The sequence below is a fragment of the Corvus moneduloides genome, chromosome 14 (genome assembly GCF_009650955.1).
Source record: "Corvus moneduloides isolate bCorMon1 chromosome 14, bCorMon1.pri, whole genome shotgun sequence".
Lineage (NCBI taxonomy): Eukaryota > Metazoa > Chordata > Aves > Passeriformes > Corvidae > Corvus > Corvus moneduloides.
The window spans coordinates 18763480-18787595 of NC_045489.1; the positions used below are offsets into that span (position 1 = coordinate 18763480).

The 24116-nt window shown below is 56.6% G+C and overlaps 1 protein-coding gene across 3 annotated transcripts; it reads left to right on the forward strand.

Moving 5' to 3' along the window:
* Positions 1–183: 183 nt before the first annotated feature.
* On the forward strand, positions 184–22261 carry LOC116450859 (wiskott-Aldrich syndrome protein family member 3-like). Of its 3 annotated transcripts, none has more exons than XM_032123741.1 (9): positions 184–241; positions 9948–10100; positions 11476–11610; positions 11731–11884; positions 12145–12262; positions 12453–12628; positions 13035–13295; positions 14369–14751; positions 15504–22261. In XM_032123741.1, the coding sequence occupies exons 2-9, from the start codon at positions 9968–9970 to the stop codon at positions 15659–15661; spliced, it is 1518 nt and encodes a 505-aa protein (XP_031979632.1). In that variant the 5' UTR covers positions 184–241; positions 9948–9967; the 3' UTR covers positions 15662–22261. The 3 variants fall into 3 exon arrangements, with proteins under 3 accessions (XP_031979632.1, XP_031979634.1, XP_031979633.1); XM_032123743.1 differs by having other exon boundaries at positions 12453–12568; XM_032123742.1 differs by lacking the exon at positions 184–241 and adding an exon at positions 9610–9727.
* The last annotated feature ends 1855 nt before the right edge of the window (positions 22262–24116 follow it).

Here is a 24116-nt window from a genome sequence, read left to right on the forward strand (position 1 = left end):
GGAGCCCCGGGCTGGCGGCGCGGGGCGGAGCGGGGCGGGGGCGGCGCGGGGGCACATGCGCCGTGCGCGCACTGCGGAGCGGCGCGGGCAGCGCGGGCAGCGCCAGCGGAGCGGGGCGCGGGGCGCGGGCAGCGGCGGCGGCGGCCGCAGCCCCGCACGGCCCCGCACGGCCCCGCACGGCCCCGCACGGCCCCGCCGGGCCCCGCCGAGACGCACCCCGGCCCCCCCCAGACCGGCGGAGGTGAGCGCAGGGGATGCGGGGACGACGCGGCGCGGGGAAAGTGGGGGGTCCCTGTCCCCCCAGGTGTGAGCGCGCATAGGGGGGGACATCCCTTGGCGGGGCATTGAGGGCTTTGCAGCCTTTTTGTGGGGGTCTCCCATATCTTGGCATCCTTTTGGGGGGGACATCGTTGCGTGGAGGGGATCCCCCACCGCTCTGCATCCTTGCATGGGGGGTGGGTGGTCCTATGCTGCTTTACATCGTCCCGGCGGGGGGGTTCTCCATCCCTTTACACCCTTTCAAGGGGGTTCTCCATCCCTTTACATCCTTTCAGGGGGGATCCTCCATCCCTTTACATCCTTTCAGGGGGGATCCTCCATCCCTTTACATCCTTTCAGGGGGGGTTCTCCATCCCTTTACATCCTTTCAGGGGGGGTTCTCCATCCCTTTACATCCTTTCAGGGGGGATCCTCCATCCCTTCGCATCCTTGCGGGGGGGGGGGGAGGGCCGCTCTGCATCCCCGTATTGCTGCATCCCCCCCAGCTTTGCATCCGTGCATGGGGGCGGGGGGCTGTCCTCCATCCCTTCACAGCCTTGCTGTGGGAAGGGGCTGTCCAAGCTGCTTCGCATCCTTGCGTGGGGGGTCCCTCCACTTCGCAGCTATTCGTGGTGGGGCGGGGGGGGGAATCCTCCACGTTTTGCACCTTTGCCTGGAGGGGAGGGGGCCAGGCTGCTCTGCACGTTTTCATGGCGGGGGGGGAGGGATCCCGGAGCACTTGGCACATTTGCAGCGCGGTGCTCCGGGCCTCTCTGCACCCCTGCGCTGGGGAGGGGGTGTGTGTGCTGTCACTTCGCATTCCTACATGGAGAGGAAGGGGGGACCCGGCTGCTCTGCACCCTTGCATGGGGGCGGGGTGGGGGCGGGGGGCTTCACTTGACATCCTCGCATCCTGGGGAGGGAGGATCCTTCGTCTTTACGTCACCGTGGGGGATAAACTGGGCCCACGGGTGCCTGTGCACCCACAGCCAGCGCAGGGCAGGGCTCATCACCCCCTGGCTGGGCAATTGGGGGAGGGCTCCGGGGGGCTCTGCAGCCCAGTGTGAGGCTGGGGGCGCAGAGGGGACAGCGCTGAGCAGGGCACAACCTGGTGTCACCTGTCATGCATGGCCCCCTCCTCCCCCCCCCCCCCATCCTGGTGGCCTCCCTGGGATTTGGAGCCCCGCTGGGTTCAGAGCCCCCTTGGTGGCCACCCCCAGCCCGGGGCACCCCCATGGGCAGAGCTTCAGGTAGGCCCAGAGCCCCCCAAGGTGCCAAGCCTGGGCCTCCACGCTCAGTGATTCAGCTACTTGCAGGGAGCTTTAATTTTATCGCTTCAAACTCGAGTTCTTGCTGCCTCGTGGTGGTGTCAGCGCGATGATATCCCTACGGATTGAGATGCTTTTTATCGGAGTTTGTGGCTGCTTTGTGTGCCCGGCACAGCGGAGCCAGCGGCCGGACACGCTGCCGGACACCAGCCGGATGATGGGAGCGCAGCACTGGGATGTGCGGGCAGCTCAGGAATGGCAGGATTAATAATTCATCTTCCAAACTTCAGCCTGCCAAGGCACACCCCTCATGCTGCAGCTCATTGCCTGGGTTTTAAAGAGATTGCTGGTATAATTTTTTTTTTTTAGAAATGGTGTTTTGGTGGTATTTGTGTATCCCAGTAGCTCCCAGGGTGACAGGTTGCAGAGCTCGGTGAGGAGGGCAGGGTGATGGCAGCATCGGTCCAGCACAAGCAGCTCTGGCAGGTGGAGGGTTAATGTGCACCGGGCTGTGCTGTCGCAAACGCAGAGCAGGAGAAGGGCTCTCACACAGAACGCTGTGATGCAACTCAGACCCCAAATGTCCGCTCCTTCTCCTGGGAGCTGAAGCCCAGGGAGAAAACTCGAGATGAAGCATATTTCGCTTTGAGCTGTCATCTCCCTTGGCCCAGTTCTGAACCAAAGATGCTCAGCCTCCATTTTATGGCGGATGACAAATCAGCCGCCGATGCCAAGATCTTGACAAGTTACGAACAACAGCCCTCGAGCCAGAAGTGTTAAGGAATAAAAAAAGAAAAGCAAGAACGCTTTTTTTTTTTTTTTTTTTTTTTTTTCAGAGCTGCTCATCCAAAAAGGCACCCTCTGAGCTGCACCCCGCGGGCAAGAGCCGCGGCATTTCGCACGTCTCTGAGCTGAGAGGCTGCAGCCAGCTCCGGGCCGCCGTCTGCCCCCACTTGCCCACATCCACCCGGAGTTTTGCAGGGTGCATGTCCAGCACTGGTGGGAAAACCCACATGGACGCTCTGGGGAGCATCAGGCAGAGCCCAGCCCTGCAGGGAGCAGGTTGGAGCTGGCTGGGAGCGCTCTGCTCCGTGGCTGGAGATGCCAGTCCTGCGGCTGTTCCCAAAGGCAGCAGCAGCGGCTTTCCAGAAAGCCCCTCGCTGCTGGCCGAGGGTTTCCCGGGTTTATCAAAGCGCCTTCTATATTGGGGAGAAAAAGGCCGGTTTGTTCAGCAGCGTCCTGCTCACACAAGCCTGCAGCGAGCGAGGGAGATCCTTCTGGTAATGAGCTGGGCACAAAAGGGGAAAAAAAAGCCGTCATTGAAGATTTTCCTTTGGTGATAGAGTCATTAAAAACAACACATGATTCCTGGGCCAGCAGGGATCTTTTGCAGCCAAAGCAGAGCCGGGATCTGTGCTGTGTTCCCACAGCCCCATCCCCTGACTCCTCCTCTGAAGATCAAGGCAGTGCCGCTGCTCCCGGGCATTCCTCGCCCTGGAACCAGGCACGGAGCAGCCAAGGGATGATGGAGGAGGGTCATGCATGGTTTCATCCACAACTTTCCCCCTCCTTTTTCCCTTCAGCGTTAGGGAATCGGGATGGATGTCCTTTTTTTGCATGGATTTTGCATGGATACGGATACTCTGCTCTGTATCCGTAGCAGAGATGGAGCCAAAAGGTGAATGGGAAGGACCTGAAGAAGTGGCCCTCAGCTCCATGACCAGAGCCAGGGGACACTGAGGGCTCCCCATGTCTGAGAAATCAAACAGAACCCCAACTCCACGTTAACTAAACCCCAAGGAAAGCTACTGCCTGAAAACCCACTTGGCAGAGATGGGGTTGTTCAGCCTGGAGAAGAGAAGGCTCTGGGGACACCTCAGAGCCCTTTCCAGTGCCTAAAGGGGGCTTATCAAAAGGAGGGAAAGACTTTTTATAGGGGGAAATAATGATAGGCCAGTGGGGAACGGTTTTGAACTAAAAGAGGAGAGATTTAGACTAAATGCTAGGAAGGAGACGGGATACTGGGAAGAAAGTCCTGGCTATGAGGGTGGGGAGGCCCTGGCACAGGGTGCCCAGGGAAGCTGTGGCTGCCCCTGGATCCCTGGAAGTGCCCAAGGTCAGGTTGGATGGGGCTTGGAGCAGCCTGGGATAGTGGCGGGGGGGTTGAACTAGAACATCTTAAAGGTCCCTTCCAACCCAAACCCTCCTGTGATTCTGTGATTTATAGCATTTGCTCTTGCCTACCTGTAAAGAAACATCATTCACCTAACACCCATCCAGGAACCTGTTTGTTTTAAACCAGACTCGCAGCAGGATGAGGGTTTGTACTGACCCCAGGCTAACGAGGCAGTTGCATTTACGGCATCCTCCTAAGCAGGGCTGGTGCTGCAGAGCCCAGCCCTCGGAGGTGGAGGTGATTTAGAGACAGTTTAGTCAAGTGCTGTTCCTAGAGCTGAAACATTCTACTGTAGAAGGGGGGGAAAAAAAAAAAAACCCAACCATACCAAACCACCAACTGTGGCATTTACTAATAAAGCTCCTGAGGAATATTTTTAGCTGTGATTTAACGTTGTGGTGCACTTTGCTGCGAAGTGTTCGCTCGCTGAAGCCTCCTGGCAGTTGCCGTGGCGGAGGTGCCTTGGCGGAGCGCGCAGAGGAGGAGCCGCAGATGGGCCGGAGGAGAGGCGGGGGCAGCGCTCCCGGGATGCGCCTTCCCGGTGGGACACAGCTCACTGCTCCAGCCCCGGCCAGGCAGCCACGGAGCTGTGCCCCGGGGCCAGCCGGACACAGCTCTCTTCCCCCCGTTGGCAGGAGGGCCTGGCACTTTCCCAGCTCCACCCAAATCTGTTCCTGGCCGGCAGCAAAAATCCCTCTGTGCCCCGCGGGGCTGAGACCTCTCCGCTCATTTCACAGCGAGCCCACAGCCCTGGCTTCCAGCCTCCCCGGCTGGTGTCCCAGGGGTGGGGGACAAAATCAGCATCTCACACCCTGGGGCTTTGCAGTCCCCGAGGCATTTTGTCACCTGATGCTTTGCTGACCCTCCAGTGGGGCTGGGATGCTTCCCATGGCCCCAGACCGCTCCTAAAGCCAGACTCCTTCGGGATGCAGGGGTCTCGAGGAAGGGGCAGGCAGTGGCATCGCTTCTGCCATGCCCACCTCCAGCCCTCAGTGCCACCCTGAGAAGTTCCTCTCACTGAAGTCCTGCCCTCTGCTTCATTTTGAGCGAGGGGAGCACTCGGGATCCAGCCGGTTTTAACGTATGGAATGAGCCCCTGGACAGTGGCTCTGGAGCAGTGATCACCTTCACGGGGAGCCAGTGGCATTTGTCACACGGGGAGACATTTGTCGTGCTGGTGCTGTTCTCAGGCATTTGGGCTGGCAGCAAATGAAGAAGTGGTCACGGATGCATTTTGTAAATGAGAGCAACGAGTCCTTGCGGTGCAGCTCACGCTCCATTTTGTGGGGAGGAAAGCAGCAGATCTGGCCCAGCTCTCCCAGGCAGGTTTTTCCCTGCACCACAAAGAGCCGCCTGCACAGTTTTTCCTGGCTGCTTTTTTCCTGAGACAACAAAGCTTCAGCCCCTGTAGGCAACAGGCTCTGCTCTCCCCATGGCCCACACCAGTAGGAAAATAGGAGTTTAGGGCCATGTGAGCCAGAGGTTGCCCTTCAACCATGAGGTGGCTGCTGGTGGCCTCTCTGTCCTCTGCAGGTTTGTTCTGTTGCTCTTTGAACCATCCCACACTGGTTTCCACCACACTGTGGCAGAGCTCCGCAAACCAGCACCTTGAGAACCTGCTGCTTTCACACCTACCACCTATTTCTGTCTGCTCAGAAGCATCACACACCCCCAGATCCTTCCCAGCCCTCTTCTGTACCAGATCCATCCTGCCAAACTCCACAGGATGAGCTCCTTCAGGCACCTGCAAACCCCACTGGGTGTCAGCTCTGCCTCTTGTCCTTTCCCTGACTTCAGAGTCAGTGGTTTGTTGCTCCTTTCGCTATTTCAGGACTGCTTTGTGCCTCCCTCCTGTCTCCAGCCCTTCCTCACCTCTCCTTTCCAAGGATCCTGCACCAAAACAGGGTCCTGAGCTGCCACCACGAGATCTGGCACTTCTTGTTTGCTTAATATCCGTTTATAAACTTTTTTTGTTCAAGGTTAACAGATTTTCCAACGTATCTCTTGTTTTTTGCACTGCTCTGGCTCCTGGCATCCAACCAAAGATTTGCTCCCTTGCAAAAGCCTTCAGTTCCTGGCAGTGTCTGCTCCTCAGGGCTCAGAGGACCCTGGGAAGCCCAAATTGGGAAAGAGCTTCGATTGCAAGGGCTGAGCAAACAGACTGCCCCAAAGCTTGGCCTAGAACTGAGCTTAGTGCAGGGCTGACCCCAGCTCCCAGCCTTGAGGCATTTGATTCACCACACACCCACATTCTCCCAGGTCCAAGCTCGGGGTTTTTCCTGGCTGGCTGATGCACAGTGAATGAGGTTTCCCTCATTCCTTCTGCTCCATGTGCCATCCAATTCCGTCAGAAATATTGGTGGTGCCTTGATTTGCAGCATGGACATCCTTCCCACCGGTGCTGCCCATCGCTGCCGTGGCTCCACTCCCACTCCAGGTTCCTCCTGCAGGGAACACTCATGGAAAACAAGCCCCAAAACTGTTTTCTGCTCCACCATGGCCCAGTGAAAGAAGGTGGGAGCCCGGACACTTCTCCCTCCTCTCTCATGCAACATCCAGCAGGGCTCCAGGGCTGCAGGTGTCGGGCACTGACCAACCCAAACATCTGTCACAGGGATTAACCAGCACCTGAGAAACCTGTGGTCAGCAGCCCGTCCCCTCCTGGCCACCCAGAGCACACCTGGTCCTTCAGGCCACTTAGGATCTGCCTACAGGGTTGTAAATCACAGCCCAGAGGGAGAGAGTGGGTTTGGGGGCAGAGAGGGGATGAGGACACAGTTATGCACATGAAAAGCTGTTGCAAAGAACTTAAAGGAGCAATGTCTGGACACAAAACTCATTTTTTTGGACCCTTACAAAATAAGAGCTGCTTTTCTGCCCCTGATGGACCCTGAGGATCTAAGCTGCCAGATGTTGGTGGCTGCTGAGGTGAAGGAAAACATCTGGAAGGAGCCAGCTGGAGGGGTCGCCTCGTGGGCCAGCAGCTGCGAATCACACCCCCAGCCTGGTCTACAGGGACTGGGGCAGCCTTTATTCCCCAGAACAGCCTGGTCTGGGACAGGAGGGGCCGCTCCTCAGTGCTGCCAGCAGCTCTGGATTTGGGATTTGATTTCCTTGGGGGAAATCAGCTGCTTAGGGCACAGCTCATTTCTGCCTCATCCCCTCCCCTGCCTGGTCACCAGCTGGATGTGATTCCCTTCCAAGCTCCACTGTTGGGTTTGGGAAGCAGGTGGGAAGCTGGTGAGTGTCTCCCCTCACCTGTGGCATTTCCCAGTACAAGATTTAGAGCTACTGGCTCTTTCCAGTCACAGGGAAAAGCTGAGTGATGGGAGAATCCCCACAGTGCACCTGAAACCTGAATTGGCTCCTGGCTGGTCCTGTTCCTCCTGCCTTCCACCTCCAGGAAATTCCTGCGGAGTTCATGGCTCCCATTTTCCTCCTCCTGCATCCTGACACCACCTCCCACTGAGGGCTTGTCGCTTCCACTCAGGAGACAGCAAAATCCCATGGGTTTTAGTCCATGTAAGTGATCCTAGAGCCTGGCCACCCCTGCACCCAGCAGACCCCTGCCCTTGGGAGCCTCTTCCTGAAGGTCTGAGGACCTGCCACCCAAAATCAGCCCCTGGAAGTCTTGGAAACTGCCTGAAATACCAGCAAGAGCAGGAGCAGTGCTGGGCATAGCTCAGCATCTCCTTGCTGAGGCTCTGGCCAGGCCATCAGCGCACAGGATTTGTGTGCAGCCCCTTGGTGTGCGTGAGCAAGATGTGCCAGCGAGGACAGAAATGAGGTTGGCATCTCTGGAGTCACGTGCAGCCCACCCCCACCCAGAAAATTTTGGTCCCACGAGCCAGGCCAGGCTTAGGGATGAGAAGTTTTAGGTGAGAAGTTGGGATTTCAAGGCAGAAGCCAGAGGTTTGGTGCTGTTGGTGCAGCAGGTTGGGGGAACGCTGATCAGGGGAGGGGCTGGCAGGGGATTCTGATCCCTGTGCTCCATTAATTTGGGGTGGAGGGGGTGTTGGAAAGCAGCTTCTCCTGTGGTTCAGTCAAAATTGCCTTTCCAGCCTCTCCTTGCATAAAAATGTGCCCAAATCCTCCTTGGTTCCTTCTGCTGCAAGCTCTGAGTCTTGTTTGGCCTTTTTGGGGTGAAATTTAAGGGATTTTCCTCCTCCAGGGGTGCTCTCCCATGGCACAGTCTCAAATGCTGCTATCACACCCCTCACCCCTTGTCTGCCTCTCTTCAAATCTGTCCCTGCTGGGAAGTTTCAAACCACAAATCCCTTTTTCTCCTCATTCTGCTGCAGGGTCCCCATGGGGGCTGCAGGCTCGGGTGGCCCCAATTCCCCCCGGGTCCCCTGTGCAGGGACAAAAAGCCCCGGGTGCCGGTGGCTGCGTCCAGTGGCTGTGTCCCGTGGCTGTGGCCCAGAGGGATGCTGAGAATGGCTCTTTGTTCCCTGTTTCTAATTGCTGGGCCCAGGCAGCTCGTTAAGGGCTTTGCCCTGTGCCCTCCAGTCCCCGCAGCCCTGGGACGTGCTGGGGCTCAGCCTTTGAGGGCAGATTTTGGGGTGACACATAAAACAAGCTTGGGGTGAAGCTGCCAGCGTTGCTCAGCTCTTTACACAGCTTGGGGAGCTCGGGGGGTGCCCGGAAAGGGGGGCTGTGCATGGCCAGAGCAGAGATCCAGAGCCTCCCCCTCAAATGCTGCCGCAGAGGAACAAACAGCGGGCAGGAGGAAATCTTGGGGTTCGGGAGCCAGGGATCACACCACATCCCTGAGCAGCGACTCTGGGAAGCACTGGAGGACAGAGAGTTTGCTCTGAGCCCGAAGCATCGCACAAGCCCGCGGAGGGTTCAGGACCGGCGTCCTTCCCATGGCACCCCGGGTGCCCTGGGCAGAGCGCAGCCCCGGGGAAAAGGCTTTGGGCTCCTTCATGGAGGGAGCTCGAATTTGCATTTGAAAACAGCGGAGGAGCTGCTGCTGCTGCTGGGAGCGCTGGCCGGGCGCTGTCAATGGGAAACTCTTCCGTCTAACGCTCCCGAGGCCAAAAAATGTGAACTCTGCAGATTGCTGGCTCCGCTCACGGCAGAATCGCTGGCTCCGATGCCGGCGCCCGGCGGCTCCGCTCCCAGCGATGAACGGAAGCGGCTTTTCCTTCGCTGCCAAAGTTTTGTGAAAGATGGGGTGGGTGGGGAGTGCTCGGGACGTGAAACGGGGGGGATTCTGCTCGCTGGGAATGCTGTCGGTGCTCTCCGGTCCTTATCAGCCCAGCCATCAGCTTGCCTTTGCTTTGGGAGCTGAGCTGAGCCCGGATGCACTCGTGGCACCTAAGAGCCCTTCGTGTGAGCCTGCGGGGTCGCCGCCTGTCCTTGTCCCAGTCCCAGGGTCTGTGCCCGTGTCCCAGTCCCAGGCTGCAGCACCCCAGGAGACACCACCGGGGGACGATAAATGCTCCTTCTCTGCCTCTTTTCCCAGCCTGTTTCCCACCATTCACCCTTTAAATCAGCGCGGTAATGTGTCCCCAGGACCCCACACCCCATGGTGCCCATCCTTCATCCTTCCCTGCAGCTGCCATGGGTGCCCTCAGGGGAGATGAGGCCTTTGGGTGTAGGCACCTTCCTACATCCTCTTAAACCCTGTAGAAAATGAAGCGTCCCCAGTTCAGGGGTGGGGACAGTGGAGCAGGAGACACACAGAAATGCTGGGGGGACAGCCAGGGATGCTGTGGGGGCACCCAAAGATGCTGTGGGGGCACCCCCAGGGATGCTGGGGGTGGCCATGCAGGGAGCTGGGATGAGCTGGCCACAGCAGCTTGTCTCAGTGTAGTGTGTGCACAAATAAAACCCTGGAGAGGCTGCAGTGAGCTGGAAATAATGGCATTACAAGCGCTTCCTCGCTTCTGTTTGGGCTGGATGAGGCTTTTCAGGGCCAGCTGAAGGGCTGCAGCACAGGGGAGTTTGCTCCTGGTTGCAGCACAGCTCTGGGAAGTGAGTGGGAGAGGACAAGGAGGCTTGGCAGCGGAGCTCAAAGGTAGGGACAAGGTCCTCACCTCCACCCTGGCATCCATGTGCCCACCAGCACCCCAAGGTTTGCCCCCCCAGAGCATCTCCTGCTTGGAAAAGCCCTGCTGTCACCAGCGTTGGCAGGAAGGATCTCCTGGGCGGAAAGCTGAGGAAGTGTGGTGGGAGAGAAACAGAAAAATGGTAAAAGCTGTGTGTTTTCATCTTTCCTTTCTTTCTCCATTTCCCAGGAGAGGCGTGAGGACTCGCCATGCCGCTGGTGAAGAGGAACATCGAGCCCCGGCACCTGTGCCGGGGGGCCCTTCCCGATGGGGTGACGAGTGAGCTGGAGTGTGTCACCAACAGCACGCTGGCTGCCATCATCAAGCAGCTGGGCAGCCTCAGTAAGTCACAGCACAGCAACCCTGGCCTGGGATGGCACTGGGATGGCACTGGGATGGCACTGGGATGGCAGGGGGATGGCACCGTCACTTCCGCCAGCTGCAAACACAGAGGAACAGGGGCTGTGTGAGAGCCCTGTGGGCTGCAGCCACTCCTAATTCAGTGGGAATTATCCAGTTTATTGAAAACAGGAGGATGCTCAGGACCAAGCTCAAAATGGGGACTTGGTGATGTTTTAAGACCCATTTCCCTCCCACAGCTGGTCTGTGCAGTGGGGGACAGAAAGCCTTCAGGAGCCCTTTGCTTCTCCACTTGGCCAGAAATAAGAAGGTCAGGTGAAGATTGAAAATACTCCAAGCTGTTCTTTTTGAAGTTAGAGCTTTTTGAGGAAGAGAGGTCTATCAAAGGTCTGAATCCTCAGCTGTCTTCCTGCCCTGGGACTGATCTCAGCAGAAAAGGGGCAGAGGAGAGCACTGCACACACCAGTGCAAAGGTTTAACAGGGGCAATCTATTTCATGCTGAATATCCACTTAAAACAGAGAGAAGCTATTCAGGGCTCCCCCCGTCTTTTACACCCCTCCAGAAGTAGATTCTTTTCTAAAATACTCCCAGAAAAATAAAGCCAGTATTTAGGGAGCTGCTGGAAGTGCAGGGGCTCACATGAGCAGCACCCACGTGTGCTCAGGCCGTGGCTTCCTAGTCCAGGGAAAAGGGAATCAGATGTGACCGAGCTGGTGAATGGTCTGAGAAGGTTTTACAAGTGCCATGGTTTTGATGTGTGGGTTTGGAGGAAATCCTGAGGATTTGGGGTGCTGGGATAGGATGGGATAGGGTGGGATGGATGCTGTAGTCTACAGGTATCAGCAATTGTCTGCCAGACACCTCGCTCAGCTCCATGATAGGAATAACCCTAATAAATAAGCTAAATAACCCTAAATAAATAACCCCAAATAAATAAGCTATTGTAGGGAAGCACTGAGCAATGCAGGAAAATAACTGATGAAGTGAAACAAACTGTGGATTCTCCCTGCTGTGGCACTGTCCCCACTGCCCTGCTCTCGGCTTTCCACCTGGGCTGAATTTCCCCAGGCCATGCTGTGTGATGGTCATTTTTTGGGCTCATCTGGTAGATCCAAGGGCTTTTTGGGGCACCGTGGATGTTCCGTGCCCCTGTGGGTACCGCTCTCACTGGAAAGAGTGCTGGTTTGGGCTCCCCAGCCTCCTTGCAGCGCTTTGGGACAGGATGAGGCTCAGCTCCCAAAAATCCAGGCTGGGGAGAGCACCCCATGGAGTCAGTGGGGAGGTGGGTGGTCCAGGGGCTGGGCTGAGCTGGGTGAGCCACCTGCTGTGGTGACAGGCGCGTTGTCCCCTGGCAGGCAGGCACGCGGAGGACATCTTCGGAGAGCTGTTCAACGAAGCCAACAGCTTCTACATGCGCATGAACTCGCTGCAGGAGAGGGTGGACCTGCTGGTCATCAAGGTGACGCAGCTGGACTCCACCGTGGAGGAAGGTGAGGGGCCGGGGCTGTTTTGGGGTGATGTCCAGATGTGTTCGCGGGACCAGACCCCGCCATGCCTTGCTCGGCGGGCTGAGGCCACTCCTGCATCCCTTGTTCTTCCTGTGCCCCCAGTTTCACTGCAGGACATCAACATGAGGAAAGCCTTCAAGAGCTCCACGGTGCAGAACCAGCAGGTCGTGTCCCGCAACTCCATCCCCAACCCGGTGATGGAGATGTACCAGCGCTGCGACAAACCCCCGCCGCTCAACATCCTCACGCCCTACAGGTATGGGGCACGGCGCTTCCTGGGGGTCCAAGGGGGTCCTTTCCACAAGAAGCATCAGGTGTCCCCCCCCATTTGCACCCCCGTTGCGTGGGAGGCTTGGAATGTGTGCCCACACGCTGCAGGTGGTGACCGCTGTGTTGGATGGGTTTGTGGTGGGGCAGCAGCTCATGGTCACGATCCTACCAAAGCCCTTGGGCCGGGGAAAAGGGGGGTCTTCTCCTGTGGCTGGTAACCCTCCCTCCTCCCTTCCCAATCCCCAGGGATGACAAGAAGGATGGCCTCAAATTCTACACCGACCCCTCCTACTTCTTCAACTTATGGAAGGAGAAGATGCTGCAGGCGACAGAAGACAAGAGAAAGGAGAAGCGCAGGCAGAAGGTGGGTGGGGGCAGCTGGGGAACACAGGCGGCCGGAGCCGGGGGTGCTCAGGACATGGGGACAGTCACCTCCTGGTGCATCCTGTGTGCTCCCCTCCCTTTTATTGGGTGCATCTCACAGGGCTGGGTGATTCTCTCCTGGTCTGGAGGAGCCGGGCTGGAGGTGCAGCCATGGCTTTGTGTTCCCGCAGGAGCAGCGGCTGGTGGAGGACTCCACCCGGGAGGTGAAGAAAGTGAGGAAAGCCCGCAACCGGCGCCTGGAGTGGAACATGATGGCGTATGATAAAGAGTTCCGGCCGGATAACAGGTTCTCACCATCCCCCTATCACATGGCGTCATCGGAAGGATCACTGTCCCCAGATAATAGGCAGGTTCTACCTCCTACACCTTCAGCTCACGGCTCTCCTTTGCTTTGTTCTCCCTCTCCGTTGTTGCGGGGGATGTGTTGCCCACAGCAGGGTTGGGGTACTCAGCCGTAAGCCTGTAGTAGCTTCATGGATAGCTGGTGTCCCCAGGGTGTCATCCTGGACCTCAGGAGCAGCCTTGGCACTGGGATATAAAACCGGAGCACTTCCCATTTCGCAGCTACGGGAAGAGAGCGGTTCAGCTCTGTTGTGTCCTCCTCCCCTCTGCTATCATCGCTCTGCTGTCTCGTACATCGATATTTTCGTGGCCTTTTCTTGTTTTGTTGTCTCAACCCCAAAATACTCCCAAACCCACACCCCCTGAGCTCCCTCCCAGGACTACAACAGTCGGGTTTTCCTGTGCTGCAGATCCTACGCGTCGGACGCTGCCGACCACTCGTACCCGGCCAGCCCCAACCACCCCGCGCAGCTGCTGGCCCCGGCGTCCCACCTGGCCCCGGCGGAGCACAAGGAGGGGGTGCTGGCGGCCACCAACCCCCCGGAGCACGTGTTCCGGCCGGCCGCGGGCAGCCGGCAGAACAGCCTGACCCGACTGCAGCAGCCCCACGTGCCACCGCCCCCCGAGGCCGTCCTCAACGGGCCCAGACCCCACCTAGTCAAGGATTACGGGTAAGGCTTCAGCCTGCTCGCTGGTGGAGGGGTGTCCAAGGGAAGGGAGGCTTGGTGGAGGTCTGATCCCCCATTTCTGGGCTGATGGAGCAGGGAGAGCCCTCTTCTGCAGCTTTTACGGTCCAAAACTGCCAGTGAGACTCAAGGCGAAATCAGTCAGGACTGCTTTTGGGGTAACGTCATCCCCGATAAGGGATGGGGTGGATGGAGGGTTTTTCCCTGGGCTGTTGCCTGCCTTGCCTCACAGCATGCCCCATAGCCCATCCCACCAGCAGAGCCCCACCACCATTCTGACTCTGGGACAGAGCTTTCTTTGGGGTTCAGAGCAAACCAAGCCAGAGCGGAGCCAGTTGGGTGCTGGGATGGGTGGTGGTGCTGGGATGAGTAAACGGGTGCCGTCCTTCAGTCAGCAGTGCCTGGGCAGCCAGGAGGGCCAGCTATGTCCTGGAGGGCATCAGCCCAGCATCACTGGCTGGGCCAAGGGGGGGATTGTCCTGCTCTGCTCAGCACTGAGGCAGCCTCACCTTGGATACCAGGGGCAGTTTTGGGCACCACAATATGAAAAAGATGTTAAGGTATTAGAGAGTGTCCAGAGGAGGCCATGAAGATGGTGAAGGGCCTTGAGGGGAAGCCGTGTGAGGAGTGGCTGAGGGCATTTGGTGTGTTCAGCCGGGGAAGAGGAGACTGAGGGGAGACCTCATTGCAGTCTGCAAATTCCTGAGGGGAAGTGGAGGTGCAGATGCTGATCTCTTCCTTGTGGTGACCAGTGACATGACCCAAGGGAATGGCCTGAAGTTGTGTCAGGGGAGGTTTAGGTTGGATATCAGGGAACAGTTCTTCCCCCAGAGGGTGCTGGGCACTGCCCAGGCTCCCCAGGGAATGGGCACGGCCCCGAGGCTGCCAGAGCTCCAGGAGTGTTTGGGCACCGCTCTCAGGGACAGGATGGGATTGTTGGGGATGGTCCTGTGCAGGGCCCAGAGTTGGACTGGATGATCCCTGTGGGTCCGTTCCCACTCAGCACATGCCGTGACTCTGCCATCCTCGTGGCACTGACCCCTTTTCCCCCGTTGCAGCCCGCAGCCGGTGCCCATGGCCGAGTACTTCGTGCCGCCGGCCCCGCCGCCGCCGCCGCCCGTCATCCCGTCGGCACAGACCGCCTTCGACAGCCCCATCTCGGCTCCCCCCGCGCTGGCCCCCGGCTCGGCCGCACCCCCGTCCTACGCCCCATCACCGCCTCCCGCGCCCCCCGGCCCCTACTCCGCGTCCCCGCCGCAGACCGGCCCCATGGGACCCCCGGTGGCTCCGCCGCCACCGCCGCCCGGGCCCCCGGCCGTGTCCGCCTCGCCGGCGCACTCCGCATCGCCGCCCGCCCCCGCCGTGGAGCCGCGGAAGCCGCAGATCCCACTGATGCCCATGAGCGACGCCCGGAGCGACCTGCTGGCAGCCATCCGCAGGGGTGAGTGCGGGGCCCCGGCCCGCCAACGTGAGCCCTTGGTGGCCAGGTGATGGGTGAGGATGGTGGGACCTTGGTGGGGAGGGAATAAGTGCAGCATAGAGATGGGGGACCGTAGCTGGAGGTGGAATGAAGCCCCACGGATCGCTGGCAGCTCTCGGGCACGTGGCTTCCTCCCAGGCTGTAGTGGATGATGCGCTCCAAGGTCGCTCGTATTTCCCTTTCCGGCAGATCTTCAGGTCAAATGGTGAATTTAACCTTCCAGAAGGTTCCGCATCTTCAGGCTGAGTGGAAGCAGAGGAGGAGCTTTATTTATGATACAGCTTTGTAATCACACACCTTCATAAAATCACAGGATGGTTTGGGTTGGAAGGGACCTTAAAGCTCATCCCATTCCACCCCCTGCCATGGGCAGGGATGCCTTCTGCTGTCCCAGGCTGCTCCAAGCCCCATCCAGCCTGGCCTTGGACACTTGCAGGGATCCAGGGGCAGCCACAGCTTCTCTGGGCACCTGTGCCAGAGCCTCACCACCCTCACAGGGAAGAATTTCTCCCTGACATCCAATCTGAACCTACTCTCTCTCAGTTTAAAGCCATTCCCCCTTGTCCTACCAATCCTATCCTATTATCCCATAGAACTTTATAATCACCAGGGCAGCAGCCCTCTCATCTCAGCCAATACTTTATGACCGGGGGGGCACTGCACATTGGGTACATTCACGGGTTGCCCCTAAAGCCTTCCTCCCTTTCCCATAGGAATCCAACTCCGGAAAGTCCAGGAGCAGTGGGAACAAGAGGCCAAAAAAGAGCCTGTGGGCAATGACGTGGCGACGATCCTGTCGCGCCGGATCGCGGTGGAGTACAGCGAGTCCGACGACGACTCCGAGCTGGACGATAACGAGTGGTCGGACTGAGGGGCCCCGGGCTGGGCTGGGGGGAGCTCCCATCTCCGTTCCAGGTGTGTATAGGCGCCTTCCCCAACGTCGCTGCCAGCGGGCGTGGGTGGCCCCGCTCGGTCAGGAGCTTTGCTTTTACACTATGTCAAAAACCCCTTGGGCAGCAGCAGCAGCAGCACTGGTAGGATACACCTCGGAGGCAGTGAGACCAGAAATTAGCAGCACTTTCACAGTTAATGACTTCCAAAATTCTCTGAAGGCAGGTTCCTAGGATTACTCCGGATTTACACCTGGAGCAAGACCGGAGACTGGCCCTGAGTGTGCTTTGCGAGAGAAGGGAGCCCCAGAGGCAGCAGTGATAATGAGGAGCTCCTGGAGAAGAAGCCTTGTTTGCACAGCTGGTGCCACCACGGGAGTGCAGAGGTGGCCGTGTGGGCTTGGGGACACTCTGCTGCTGGTGGTTTTGGGGTCAGGCAGCTCCAAAGGCTGCGTGTGGGCAGGAGCCTCCTTCCCTATGGAGTGACACACCACGTTTAGCAGCAGTTACACCACTGCGTTGTTGCTCCCTGGACAATCATGGCATGGTTTGGGTTGGAAGGCACCTTTAAAGCCCATCTAGTCCAGCTAGAACTGGGACACCTTCCACTATGCCAGGTTGCATGAGCAGACAAAGGTATTGGTGACCTGAGCCTGTATCCATTCCCGGAGCTGGTTTTCCGGGAGCAAAGGGGGAAGGCAAGGCTTGTGTGGCTGGCAGGGAGACACAGCCTTGTCTAGGCTTGTCTTGCCTTTTCCAGCAGGGCAGTGGAGGGGTCCAGGGAGCTTCCCCAAGCCCAGCTCTCCTTGGCCTTAGTGTGACACCATTTCAGTGTTATTTGAGAAAAAGTGAATCAGACAATCTGCTGCTTTCAGGTAAACTCTCAATGTGCACTTTGCAGCCCCACAAACTGTGCCTGTCCAGCTGAGATCAGCTCAGACCCAGGCACTGATACCCCCTACCTGATGCTGCTCCATCCGCTGTCCCACAGCTGGGCACTGATGGAGGAGATGGAGAACAGGCCCCTATGACAGCACTGAAAATACCTGTTGTCCCATCAAAACAGAGTGGGATTCATGGAAGACTTTTCACAGAACGAAGGGAGGAGGCACAGGAAGGCAGACAAAGGGGTGGGGAATACTGGAAATATCACAGTCAGGTGTGAAAACCTGCAGAGAGCTGGGAGAGGTTCCCCACCTGTGGAAAATGGGCCAGGACCATCCATGGATTTACCAGCGTGGTGTCCCCAGGCTCTCTTTTGTGTTCCCCTATACCACAAGTCCCGGAATGGGGAAAGCCTGGGCTCTGTGCCCAATTCTCTGCCTCTCCCAGTAGCCCTGTAGGTGATCAGTACTTCGACTACGTAGCAGTAGCCAGACCTCTAAAAGGGGTGGGAGAATAAGGCTGAGACCCAAATGCTGATCCTTAAATTCACAGAATCCTAGAATAGTTTGGGATGAAAGGGACCTTAGAGACCATCTCATTCCAACCCCCTGCCAAGGGCAGGGACACCTTCCACTGGACCAGGTTGCTGCTTTCCTGGGGAACGCTGGTGTTGAGCAAAGTCCCAACATCTGCACATTTGCCCCCAGTGACAAATCCTTCATGGCCAGATGTGGTGAATCCTCTGCCCAGCTGCTGGGAAATGCCCCCCAGAAGCTCTCCCTCCTCTTGAGTGGCACAAAATGGTCTCTTTTCCCTTGGGTGTGACACCTTCCACACCTCCACACCTGGGCTGGGAGCTGTGGTGCCGAGTGGGCTTGAGCAGAGGGGTAGAATGGATTTGGGATGTGGGAGAGGGCAAGGCAAGAAGCAGCATGGAATAGCTCATCTGCAAAACCAAAGGAGCAGGAGTGACCAGAGGAAGCAGGGAGACACAGTGCCCTGCAGGTGGCCAGGAAATTCCTGGTGCTCACTGAGAGCTCTCAGTTCTGATGTTGACCCTCTGAGATACAGGGAAATGGCTGCAAGAGCATTTTTCCAAAGGCTGGCCAAGACAGAGAGCCCCTGCAATGCCCAGGACATGCTTTCCTTGGGAAGGCAGCTGGAGTTTGGCCTGGAGCAGCTTCAGAAGGAAAGGGTGTAAAAATTCAGGGCAACATTTAAGGTGGTGTTTCTGGTGGAGCGTTGTTAACATAGACACAATCACAAAACTGTTTGTAAGCAAAGAGAAATTTGGTTTATTTAGATAATTTAGAAAGACTAATAACCCTTTGTGAGAGATAGAAAATATCAGGGGCTGGTGGAGCTGCTCTTACCTGTTACAGAGGTCGAGGGGATGCAGAGTCACTGTGGGGACCCAGCAGAGCTGAAAAGTCCCACTGGCCCCGGAAAAAGGCTCAGGGACACACGGGACTGGCTCATCCCTTGGCTCTGTGACTGTCCCAGTTCTGCAAAGCTGAGCCAGTCCTGGTGGGAACTGGAGAGCAGCCCAGTGCCCCTCAAAGATCAAGTCCCTTCTTTTCACGCACCAGTTGCTTTGTGCGTGTGTCACATGGGGCCGTGGTAACTGGGGCAGGACTCCATTGGTGTGTGGCAGGTGAGGGCTGTCCCTGGAGCCTCCCACTGCCCTGTCCCCTCACTGTGCTGTGCTGGGACTGGCAGCTGTCAGTCAACCCTGCTGCTGTCAGGGTTGATGCCATTGACAATCATAGGAGGGTTGGAAGGGACTCTAAAGGTCATTTAGGTCACTCGGACCTGTGCACAAGCCACAGCTGCAGAGCAGATGCACAGCTGGCAGCCCCAGGGGGGCAGGAAAGGCTCACCCCCCTTTCCTCACACCTTTATGTTCTTACACCAGGTCCCCATCGGGCACCCCAGCAATCCCAGCACATCCTCACCCATCCTATTCTGCTGAAGGATATCCCCTGATAGCACAAACCCATTTCACATTCTCAACTGCAAAGCCAGCCAGCAGCACCATGACCTCCCAGCACCTCCAGCTGGTTGGAAACACCACGATCCTCCTCTTCCAGGGATCAGAACTGCCATGGAAACCCTTAAGTTGTCTTGGTAGCAGGGGTGGGATCCCCCATCCTCATCCCAGAGAGGTGTCTGGTGGAGCTGGTGGAGACCTCAGGGTGGGTTTGGACACCCATTTCTGGTGTGACCCTGCTCTCCCAACAGCACCACCAGGCAGGCAAGCACTGGGAATCATTCAGGTGGGAAAAGACCTCCAGGATCCCCAAGCTGGAGCATTAATGCCACATGGTGGCACTGGGAGCCCCAATCCCATGACAGCCATTCCATCCTCAGTGCCTTCACTTGAGGGACTCAGCCATGCTTGACCACCTTTATTTGAGGCAGATTCACCTGGTTTTTGCTCAAGTGCCCTTTGAAATCCAACAGAAGTGACACCAATTCCTTGGCTGCCCTGGGCTGGTGCTGCTGGGACTGTGCCACGCTAATTAACACTGTCTGTCTGCCCCACATGCTGCACACTCAGTGTTTTGTACATATGTGCCTATTTCTGTACATTCTCCCCGAAGTAGGCCAGGCTGTGTTACACAACCTGAAATGCTCAAATCCTCATGTGGGCTGATATAAAAGTGAATATTTAAATATTTTATCTAGCCCGGCCGACATTAAAAAATACAATCCAGGTCACAGATGATTGAATTTTCTCCTCTCTCAAGAGTACCAGAATTGGGCTGAGGAGATTCTCCTGTACATTAAGGTATTGTGTTCCCTGTTAAAATATAGCAGTGGCATTTCTTTGCCAACAGATAATCACAGAGTGCCAAACATTTAAGGAGCCCAACCGATCTCCTGAGAGTTCCTCTTTCCATTTTATCTGCTTCCCCCTACTTGCCAATTTATGGGCATAGATTAAAAATAATAAATACGACTGTCAATGGAGAGGGGGGAAAAATATCCCATGTGCATACAGATGGGTTGGGCTGGAGTCAGTGGAACAGCAAATGAGCCATTTTGGTTCTGCTTGGAGGTGTTAATGCGAGGCTGTCATCCTTGAGGTCCATCAGGAACCTCTTGGACATCCCAGGTTCATCTGAAAAGTGGGGACCACAGTGCCATGGCACACCTGTGAAGCTGCACCAGGTGTGAAGGCTGGTCCTGCTCAGGTTTCTGAAGGTTGGTGGAAGTCCTGCAGTGCTCACTCCTGGCACTGCACTCAGTGTCTCCCTGACCGAGAGTGACCACTGGAGCTGGCTGGTGGTGCTGGTGGCTCTTAGGGGGTCACTGTCCTGAAGGAAAAAGGGATTGGGCAGTTTCTGATTTCTAATTTTCCACCCTGGGAAGAGACCTAGAGAGGAGCAGTCATCCCATCCCACGAGAGCTCCTGCTTTTGTAGCTGTTTCACCTTGGGAAGGTTTTATTCCAGCGACAAACTTAAGGCTGAACTTGGCTTCTTCAGAGAGCTCTTTCCACAGAAGAGCCCTCAGATTTCCTCCCAGCAACTTTTCCATCTCTCTCTCCCTTTCCAGACACCCAAAAGCCTGAACAGAAGCTTTGCAGACTCCCCTGAGCCTGAATTAACACCTCGGCTTTAATGATAAGCGGAAGTTTTGCTTGGAGGGAGGCAGGTTGTAGCAATGGGATGCTGACAAGGGGAGCACAGGCTGTTCCTTTCACCAAGATTCCTGTTTTTCCTGTAGTAGTAGTTATTTAGGGGTAAGGTTTTCTCAGCCAGAATGTCACTTTACAGATTAAAAAAATAAATAAATAAAAGTTAGGGAAAGGAGTCTATCCTGAGGAGTTTACAGTCTACAGCAAAGACCATGTAACCTGCACTGCACTTTAGAAGCCTCAAATGCTCACTCACCCATGAATTTACCCTCGACTGGGCAGCAGCACCTTGAGGACTGTTGTCCCTTCCTTAGGTGACCCCTGACCAGCGCCACAACCGCGTCCCCCGCTGGTGACAGCGGCGGGGCTCTCCTGCCCCTCCACTCCCCCACGCAGAAGTGCCTGAGCAAAGTCCAGGAGAGCCAAGCCAGGCTGGGTTTGTCCCTGAATGGGTCCCTGTGCCCTCGGGGTGGGCCTTTCCCAGCCCCCACACAGCTGTGCTCTCTGGGATGAGCAGGGATGGGGTGGGAATCGTGCCTGGGAGCACCACTGCAGGCACCTGGTGACCCTTAGGGCTGCCACCAATTCATGTGACAGCCTCTGGAAAACGTCCTTGTCCAGACACTTACAGTCCAAACCTAGACTTCGAAGTAGTTCAATCTTTCTGAGAGTCAAAAAGGGGTTTTTTGTGTGTGAATCTGATCTTTCTTGGACAAACCCCAGGTTTTTCCAGGCTCACTCTCTCAAGCTCCACCTTCTCTGGGTGAAAATTGTGCCTGTATTTTGCTGGTGGAAGGAATTTAAAAAACCAAACCGAAGCCCACAGTTGAGAACTTCAGGGAGGAGGTGTTTGCCCCAAGCCCCACAGGCGGGGTGGGAGGAGGACAATAGGATGTCCCCAAGGGAGGACAGGTCCTGGTGGTGTCACCAGGCTGAGGCAGAGCCTGCAGCAAGGGATGGGCTCTTGCTGAGGGAAACCCCCAGGCAAGAGCTGATGGAAAACGGTGTCCCCTGAAGGCAGAGCGGATGTGGCATTACCCAAATTGATGTCTGAATTACAGACTGACAGGACCCTGAGACCACAGATGTCACCACTGATGCTTCACCCTCCCGTAGGCATCTCCCTGTAGGGATCTTCCCACAGGTGCCACCTCCCAGAGGTGCCTCTAACCTCCTCCCAGGAACAGCATTAAACCTCTTGCTGGTTGTTGTGAGCCCAAGTGTCTGTGAAAGGAGCCTTTCCCTGCCCACGTTTCCCACAGTGGCAATGCCAGGGGACTGGGCTGGCCTGGGGGGATTTTCAGCTCAGTGGTAATTCCAGTGCTTGGTTCTGTGTAAGGTTGAGAGTGCAGAGAGGGGAAAATGGGGCAGAAAGAAACCAGCCCAGTGTTTTAGGTTGGCCATGCTCACAGCAGCCTGCACAGGGGAAACCTCAGGCAGGTCAAACCCTGTGCAAAGCCACAAAGGGAGTGAGGGGAATAAATCTGTTCTCCAGGTCAGTGTGGGGTTGAGTTGTGGCAGAGAGGAGCTGAGTCAGGTCTCAGGGAAAGCTTTCTCAAGGTGAGGATGGAGAAACTCAGCTCATGGAGCCTCTGCCGTGGGAGGGCTTTGAGAGAAGCTCGTGACCTTGTGTGCAGCCAGGGAGCGATGGAGGTGCCCACAGGGCATTTCTGGCACGTTGGTAGCTCTGCCTCATGCCCTCCTTGGGGGTCTGTCCCAGGGGGTTACAGCCCAAAGCATCCCCCAGCAGCCAGGGCAGCTGCTTTTGCTCCCTCTCGGTTTTGGTGTTGACCCTCAAATACAATAAAGATAAAACATGCTGCAGAACAACCACCTGAGAGGGAAGGATGTGAACTCACAGCTGTTACTGCTGCATTTCAGTACTTAAAAGGCAGCAGCTCCTCTGGGCCATTCATGATCCACAGGCTGTACTGAGTAAACCATTAAGGTGGACAATTTAAAATTGACCCTTTGATTTGGGGTGGCTCGGTTGAGAAATCTAAAAGTAAAATAAGATTTTTTAAAAATCTGAAAATAAACAAACAAAAAAAAAACCCCACACATAAAACTAAAAAGCAAACAAACAACTCACACGTGATTTCCAGAAGGATAAACTGTTCCCTTTCCTTCCCTCAGACCTCGAGGGAAGGTCGGACACAGCAACACTTCCCAGTCACTCAGCAACGGAATGAAGCAGGTGCCACCAGAACCACTTCCAAAAATCAGATCCCAGGAAACTGGTGTTTAAGGAAAAGCAATAAGCACATCACCCCCAGCAGGGAGAGGGTCTCCTGCCTCTGTAGGAGGTGGTTTTGTCCCTGGAGGCCCCTCCCCAGCTCTAGTGTTTCAAATCCCATTGATTTTCACCTCTTCCCAGTGCTGGTGTAAGCCTGATGCCTCAGCTGGGACCGCTGACTCCATGGAAGAGCATTTCTTGCCATGGAAAAACCATGAAAGTCTTGTGTTAGAAAGGAAGAGGCCTTGGAGCTGGGGACATTCCTGTGATGCCCGTGGAGAGCTGGTGATTTCCTGCTGGCAGCAGGAGCAGCTTTGGCAGAGCCTGGCCACGTCTCCAGAAATTGTAGTCATGAGCATCAACATCCCCATCACTGCCCTCCCTCCAAATTTAATTTTACACTGAGATGTTTCAGCTCTAGCTGTAGTTCTGGCCAGTTTTCAAATCAGGCTGGTCTTTGTCGTGTTTTTTGTCTCGGGTCAGAGCAGATCAGGGAAAGAAAGAAAATCACAGAATGCCAGAATTTTTTGGATTTCCAGTCTGGTTTCCACCCCCTGCCATGGGCAGGGACACCTTCCATGAGCCCAGCTTGCCCCAAGTCCCATCCAACCTGCTCAAATCCCCACAAATTAAGAAGAACCCTTTTCTTCAAAATGCATTTTCAGGACATTTTGGGGCTGATGGCTCCTCACCTTAATAGACTCCCGTAATTTTGGGGCTGCCTGGCTCGTTGGGGAGATCCGAAGCAGGGTGTCCCCAGCAGGAGTTTGGGGTGGTGCTGAGCTGTGCTGGCACCTTCCTCCCCTCTGCTTTCAGATGTCACACAGAGGGCCTGGATCCAGCATTCCTGCTGGGAACACCGTGGGGCCAGGGCAGCTCCTCATGACACAAGTGCCTTTCCTGGAGGTCCCTCTGGCATGGCCAGGGGGCTGCTTGGGGTGGGTGGCGTTGCTGTGCTGGGAATGGGCAGAACTCACCTGGGGTGGAAACCTGGAGCTGCCCAGACCCCACGGGATCCTCTGGGATTCCTCCTTCCACAGGAGTGGCTTGGGGAGCAGTTTTCACTCCAGTCTTGGCCAGCCCAAGGAAACCTGCTCTGGAAACCGGGGACACGCGGCAATGCTGCACCTCTGGCACGGGGACGGTCCCCAGAGGACGTGGGAGGTGTGGGGAGGGGACAAACCCTCCTGTCACCGCTTTGCTGTGGGACATGCATGGGCTGTGGGCTGCTGCAGTCATGGAGCAAGCATTCAGGAGAGCCTTCTTCCTCCTCCTCCTCCTCCTCCTCCTCCTCCTGCTGCTGCTGTCCCAGCCCAGGGCTGCTGGGACAACGCCAGCTGCTGCAGCAGGACAGGAGCCACCTCATTCCAGTTTTCCATCCCCTTTTGAGCCAGCAGGAGCACAAACACCTCTGGGTGAGGCCAGGTGCTGTAGGAGGGTTATTTTGGGGGGAATTGATGGCAGGTGAGGATCATCTCCTGTGCCCTGCAGACCAAGGCACCTCAGACCCCCAAACCCCCTCCTGCACTACCCAAACTCTGAGCTCAGGAGACCTCCTGGAGCACTGGGGCACCAATCCTCCCAAAACAGAGCATCAGAGAGCTGCCAGCTCCAGATGGGCATTTTCAAAGCAGTTTTCTCCCCTTTTGGCACCAACTGATCACACGCAGGGC

Excerpts from the sequence above, each read along its gene's own strand:
- LOC116450859 (XM_032123741.1), top strand. The coding sequence starts at position 9,968 with ATGCCGCTGGTGAAGAGGAACATCGAGCCCCGGCACCTGTGCCGGGGG. Across the intron at positions 11,611-11,730 it reads GGACTCCACCGTGGAGGAAG|TTTCACTGCAGGACATCAAC; the intron begins GTGAGGGGCCGG and ends CTGTGCCCCCAG. Across the intron at positions 12,629-13,034 it reads TCACTGTCCCCAGATAATAG|ATCCTACGCGTCGGACGCTG; the intron begins GCAGGTTCTACC and ends CCTGTGCTGCAG.